General features: G+C 43.3%; 1 protein-coding gene across 1 annotated transcript in view; it reads right to left on the bottom strand.

Moving 5' to 3' along the window:
* The window catches only part of bcas3 (BCAS3 microtubule associated cell migration factor), a 640,166-nt gene that overhangs the window by 509,342 nt on the left and 123,584 nt on the right, over positions 1-7,240 (bottom strand). The window contains exon 14 of the mRNA XM_037677974.1: positions 6,992-7,108. Coding sequence (XP_037533902.1) covers positions 6,992-7,108 — 117 coding nt within the window. The remainder of the gene's footprint in view (positions 1-6,991; positions 7,109-7,240) is intronic.

The following is a 7,240-nucleotide window of genomic DNA, read 5'->3' as shown; positions in this document are numbered from 1 at the left end:
GAGTTGTCATTGTTGTTTTAAAATCTTTCAATTAGATCCAGCTGCTGCTCCGAGAAATTGCAAATGGCGGATCAGTGTTTTGAAAAAAGTTTCTGAAAGATCCAGTGACTCCGCCCCCTGACCAATCAGTGACCGATCAGTGACCGATCAGTGTTCTGACGTCACGTTTTGGAACCTGCTCGGCACGGCTGGAACCACAGAGCCAAGGGTTCTGATGAAAGGGACCGGTTTTACGTACCGTTACTAATGGAAAAGTCTTGGAAGCGTGCTGAGTCGAGATGTTACTGATGGAGACGAGGCATAAGAACACAAAAGTAAAGAAACTGCAAAACAGAACAGGACAATGGAGACAAAAAGTTCAGGGCAAAGTCAGAAGAATGTTAAAGCAGTGAGGCCGTCAGAAAAACTGCTTTGTACCTGAAGCCTTTTTAATCTATTGCCAGGTCCTTGTAGGTAATTGTCCCGAGCAATGACACTTAATGGGGTATCCTTTGCATACCATATGGATGACTGACTTTACAGAGGAGGCCTGACCTCTGCTGCGTCTATCAGGGATGGTTCAGAACTGATAAAGAGCTACTTTGTGTGTGACATAATTGACAATAATAGACCTGTCAGCACTTGGACTGTAAATATGTGCCTGGACATTTACTGTCAGATCCATTCTGTAAAGGTGAAGAAGTGTGTAGAGGCTGTGATTTCACTCAACCATCCAAATGCACACAAGTTGTCAACTGTTAACTCTGACATGTGGAATGCAGCACAATTGAAGTCATTTGATGTGAAGACAGAACATCCCACAGATGCTGGACAGGTCTCCAGTCCATCACAGGGACACATAGAGACAAACGACCATTCACTCTCTCTCTCACCTAGGGACAATTTAGAGTCACCAGTCTAAGCTGCATGTTTTTGGTCTGTGGGAGGAAACTAGAGTACCTGGAGAAAACCAACGCAGCACAGACAGAACATGCAAACTCCAGCCAGACAGGTCCCCGGACTGGGATTTGAACCGGCAAACTTCTCACTGAGAGGCAGCAGCTCTACCAGTTGTGCCAACGTGCTGCCCCATGTTGTTGTTGTTGTTGTTGTATTAATATAAATATTATTGTTGTTGTTATAATATTATTAATGTTATTGTTGTTATTATTATTAATGTTATTGTTGCTGTTAGATTATTATTAATATTATTGTTGTTGTTATTATTATTGTTATTATATTATCATTATTATTATTATTATTGTTATTGTTATTATATTATCATCATTATTGTTGTTGTTATTATTATTATTGTTATTGTTCTTATATTATCATTATTATTGTTGTTATTATTATTGTTATTATATTATCATTATTATTATTTTTATTATTATTATTATTGTTGTTGTTATTGTTATTATATTATCATCATTGTTGTTATTATTGTTGTTGTTATTATCATTATTATTATTATCCAAGCTCCATGCTGTGGAACAACAGCTAGGTGCAGCTGATGCAGTTAGCATCTACTGCTGTGGAACAACAGCTAGGTGCAGCTGATGCAGTTAGCATCTAGTGCTGTGGAACAACAGCTAGATGCAGCTGATGCAGTTAGCATCTGCTGCTGTGGAAACAACAGCTAGGTGCAGCTGATGCAGTTAGCATCTACTGCTGTGGAACAACAGCTAGATGCAGCTGATGCAGTTAGCATCTGTTGCTGTGGAAACAACAGCTAGGTGCAGCTGATGCAGTTAGCATCTACTGCTGTGGAACAACAGCTAGGTGCAGCTGATGCAGTTAGCATCTACTGCTGTGAAACAACAGCTAGATGCAGCTGATGCAGTTAGCATCTACTGCTCTGGAAACAACAGCTAGGTGCAGCTGATGCAGTTAGCATCTGCTGCTGTGGAAACAACAGCTAGATGCAGCTGATGCAGTTAGCATCTACTGCTGTGGAAACAACAGCTAGGTGCAGCTGATTCAGTTAGCATCTACTGCTGTGAAACAACAGCTAGGTGCAGCTGATGCAGTTAGCATCTGCTGCTGTGAAACAAAAGCTAGGTGCAGCTGATGCAGTTAGCATCTACTGCTGTGGAACAACAGCTAGGTGCAGCTGATACAGTTAGCATCTGCTGCTGTGGAACAACAGCTAGGTGCAGCTGATGCAGTTAGCATCTGCTGCTGTGGAAACAACAGCTAGGTGCAGCTGATGCAGTTAGCATCTGCTGCTGTGGAAACAACAGCTAGGTGCAGCTGATGCAGTTAGCATCTGCTGCTGTGGAAACAACAGCTAGGTGCAGCTGATGCAGTTAGCATCTACTGCTGTGAAACAACAGCTAATGCAGTTAGCATCTACTGCTGTGGAACAACAGCTAGGTGCAGCTGATACAGTTAGCATCTGCTGCTGTGGAACAACAGCTAGGTGCAGCTGATGCAGTTAGCATCTACTGCTGTGGAACAACAGCTAGGTGCAGCTGATGCAGTTAGCATCTGCTGCTGTGGAAACAACAGCTAGGTGCAGCTGATACAGTTAGCATCTACTGCTGTGAAACAACAGCTAGGTGCAGCTGATTCAGTTAGCATCTACTGCTGTGGAAACAACAGCTAGGTACAGCTGATGTAGTTAGCATCTGCTGCTGTGAAACAACAGCTAGGTGCAGTTGATGCAGTTAGCATCTGCTGCTGTGGAACAACAGCTAGGTGCAGCTGATGCAGTTAGCATCTGCTGCTGTGGAAACAACAGCTAGGTGCAGCTGATGCAGTTAGCATCTACTGCTGTGAAACAACAGCTAGGTGCAGCTGATGCAGTTAGCATCTACTGCTGTGAAACAACAGCTAGGTGCAGCTGATGCAGTTAGCATCTACTGCTGTGGAACAACATCTAGATGCAGCTGATGCAGTTAGCATCTACTGCTGTGGAACAACAGCTAGGTGCAGCTGATTCAGTTAGCATCTACTGCTGTTGAAACAACAGCTAGGTGCAGCTGATGCAGTTAGCATCTACTGCTGTGGAACAACAGCTAGGTGCAGCTGATGCAGTTAGCATCTACTGCTGTGAAACAACAGCTAGGTGCAGCTGATTCAGTTAGCATCTACTGCTGTTGAAACAACAGCTAGGTGCAGCTGATGCAGTTAGCATCTACTGCTGTGGAACAACAGCTAGGTTTCAACCAACGACTGCGAAACATTTGAGAAACGATCCAGTCCAACAGTTTCAGGTTAAACCACGATCTACACTCAAAGGTTTAAGCACATCACTAAAATGAAAGATGCAGGCCTGTACAGGAGCTCCACCTCTGTAAACTCAGGAGTAGTGCTCAAAGGTTCGTCCTATGAGTCAGGGTGTTTGCACCCCCACCCGCAGCCCTTTCCAACCATTATCAGCTGCAGCTCTGTTTACCTGGCCTCGGGTCACTGGCAGCTGGCCACATGTTTGGCTGCTGACAGAAGATAAGGTGTCGCTCCACCCACCTTACTGAAGACTTTATCACTCTCCACAGTGTTTCTGAGCATGTGTGCACGTCTGCGTGCGTGTAAGTGAGCATGTGGTGATAACCCCTGGCCCGAGCACCAGGCCACAGTTAGCGTTCAGTGTTTACAGCTGGTTGGATCAAAGAAGGCCTAAAGTGCAGCCGGTCAGCGGACCAGACTCAGACAGGCCGTGTGTGTTTTCCCAGTCAATAATCCTGAACCCAACAAGGCCTTCAAGTAGTTTCACTAAGTAAGCACTTACAACTTACAACATTTCTGCATCATTCTGAGGAAGGAACAGAGCAGTCTGCATTTTTAATGAGGCTGTTGACATATGTGGTCCCACTTTAAGAAATAACTTTGAGCCTTGGTATATCTGGAGTCCAGTAAAGGTTCATCTAAAGCCAGATCAGTTGTAAATTGTACCCACACTGTTTGCATGGACAGTAATTCAACGAGTGGCACGGCCTTTGGAGCATTTATGATAATAATAAGTCGCACTTTGTGCAAACAGAAGCCAGCCGGGGTGGAGGCCAAAGCTCAGAAGCACATTAAAGGTGAACAAAGCTGAAACACTTGACTTCTTTATTCAGATTTATAACAGACTCCTCGGGGCCAAGGGACGTGGTGCACGACGCCCGGGGGAGCAGACGGGGGGCCCAAGGGCCTAAAACGTCCCTAGTTGATAGTGAGACAGTGAATGGTTGTCTCGTTTGTCTCTGTGTGTAATTATTTGCCTGAACTTTTTGTAACGATATTTCATGAGCTACAGATTCAGGAGATGGAGCCGCTAACGAAGAAGGACGCGCTCAGTTCCTGGTTCCCAACAGGTTATCAACAACAACAACTCATTTTCTGTCACCAAGAAAGATAACGATGAAAGTGGAGTTTGTTCTGTCGCGTTCCTGCCACAACTTTTGATTCACTTTAGGGCTGAGAACGTCTGCTCGTCATTTAGCTTGTGCAGGATGCTGCAGATGAAGTCGTGGTGCCAACGCTCTCTGACCGTCTGGTCAGACGACGGGAAAACGCTGACATGGTCCAACGCCTGACAGAAGGCTCCGGTGTCACCAACTCAACATGTGACTGGTCAAAGTAACAGTTTCAACGTGGTTTGTTTCAACCTGCAGGTGCACTGTTGACTCTAAACGCACGAGGCTGATTTCTTTGACCCTAGCAACAGATGGTGGTCGAAAAGCACAAAGAATCATTAAACAAGGATCAGCGTTACAAAGTAAGATATGCAAACTAATGCTAAACGATAAGCTGAAAGATCTAAGATACACGCTAAACACTGACAATGTAAAATAATACAGTGTATTAAACAGCAGCCCGAACATTATTGCTGAAGAACTTGCTAAAAACAGCTAAAACTAGCTAAAAACATGTTGAAATGAAGCTGAAATGGTGTAAAAAGCTGCATTTAGCTAATAAATAGCTGAAAAGGCAGAAAGAAGCTTAGGTTGTTTTCACACATGATAGTCCGGTGGACTCAGTTCAACTGGGAACCAGTATTCAGAACATTTGTTTAAATTTCAGCTGCTGCGTTTCATTCACACTGCACTGAGTCAGCCACTGGCCAAAAGGATGGACCAGCACAGAAGATCAACATCATCAGGCCAGGACTCTGCGGTCTACACTCATCTCCAGGTCAGAGGTCACTCTTTCAGGGATGAAGATGTTCACACCCTGGACAGAGAGGAACGATGGTTTGAGAGAGGAGTAAAGGAGGCCATCTTTGTGAAAAGAAATCGTTCATCATTAAACAGGGGTGGAGCCTCCAGGTTCAACTGTCCCCCTCTTACAATGCTGTGATTGCTAGTATCACTCAGCCCTCTGTGAACAGTAAACAGCCATCAGGTGCTAATGATCCATTGTTAGGCTGATGGTCCTTCTTGAGCATGTGATCAGCTGGTTTTGGTTGTCAGCAGCAAAACTGGTTGATCCACTCTAAGAAGGTGCTATTTAAGAGACTGAGCTGAATACAGCACCTCAGACTGAGGAAGTCCTCAGGATGAGAGACGAAACGTTTCTACATTTTTTGTTGTTTTGATTTGTTTTGTTTTTTTTGAATGTCCAGAGGACCAGATTGAACTTTTTGGATAAGTTGAAAGAAGCAGAAATGAGCACAAAAAGTGGAAATTATCTCAAAAAAACTGAAATTGGCAACAATAACAAAAAAAAAACCTGTTGAAAAGTAGCTAACAAAACAGAAAAAAGCTGAAATTGGCAAAAAAAATAAAAATTGTTGCAAATTAGATAAAAAAAAAACAGAAAGAAGCTGAAATTACAAAAATGAAGTGGACAGAGCACATTTTTGCTGAATTAGGCTGAAAAAAGTTGAAATGAGTACAAAGAATGTGGAATTAGCTGAAAAGACTAAAATTATCATAAAGCAGCAAAATAGCTGAAATAAGCCGAAAGCAGCTGAACCAGAAGTGAATGTGATGATGATGATGATTTTACCAGTACAAATAAAGGTTGATTGATGTGAAAGGAGCAGTAAAAGGTTGTAAACACATCTGAAGATTTGACGGAGGGACAATGAGCTCAACTCATTTTCTATGAGAATAAAATGGCAGAAAAGGCTAAATATTTCAAAAAGCTAAAGTTGCAGCAATACAACTTTGCACAATGCATTCACACAATGAATGGAAAAAGTACAGTAAAATGTGAGGTAGTGATTGACTGGTCTCTCTTGTGGATGAGTCCTCGAGGCTCAACGAGGCTCGTCTGTAAAAATAAAAGCTGCATGAAAAAGAAGGCCCTGATGGTTCGCCACTGCTGCGTGACAAAGACAGGTTTGGAGGGGACACGCCAAGAGTCCAGTGTAGATTTGATAACAAAAGGAGACTGCTCTGGACATGCAGGTCTGTGAGTCCACGTGGCCTCTGCAGACTGGCTCCAAGTCTCAACACAGAGTCAGAAGTGAGCGCTCTAATGAAAACATGGACGGATCATTTTGTGACAGTCCAACGGGAGAGAGCCTGCACAGCCGTTCTGACACTGTAGCAGTTTCAAAACGCCAGGAAGTGTGCATCAAACACAGAAAATGAACTTATGTGTTTAAGAAGACTGCAATGTTAACCTTTTATAATGTTTACAGCATGTACATATTGATGAATGAACAGTTGCCATCCGCTGCTCCATGGTGGACATGAACCTCCATGCTGGATTAGTGATATACTGAACTGAGTGGGATTGGTCTCATTTGACGTTCTCTTTTGACATCATAATCAAAGATTACTGAAAAACTGCAAATAAAAAAAGGATCTTACGTTTCACATATCATCTTGGGGGCCAGATAAGATGTCAGCCAGGGCCACATTTGGCCCCCGGGCCATGAGATTGACATATATATAACCAATAAATCACTTAATCGCCCAGCAAAATTAGTAATGGTGACAGGCCCACTCTCAAGCTTCAGCTCCTCAGGCAGGGGTGCTGGCTGTGGTTGTAACCAGAAACAGAACATCTGATAGACTTTGTTCAAAGTAAAACTTGTGGTACTTTGTGTTTCTGACCTTGGCCTCGGTCTCACCACGATGCAGGGTATAAAGATGGTGAACAGCGGTCTGCGAGGAGGCCCAGGGATGGGTGAGGATTCTGAAGATGTGAAAATCATGGCCCAGAGAGTCGGCGGTCACCAGCAGCATTCCTGCAGAACAGTGACACAATTATATATACAGTGTATATACTGTACTTATATACTGATACATACAGTGTAAATACTATAATTATATATACAGTGTATATACTGTACTTATATATACAGTGTATATACTGTACT

Source organism: Nematolebias whitei, chromosome 6 (assembly GCF_014905685.2).
Source record: "Nematolebias whitei isolate Nwh7 chromosome 6, NemWhi1, whole genome shotgun sequence".
Classification (NCBI taxonomy): Eukaryota; Metazoa; Chordata; class Actinopteri; order Cyprinodontiformes; family Rivulidae; genus Nematolebias; species Nematolebias whitei.
This window is presented reverse-complemented; position numbering and strand designations above follow the sequence as displayed.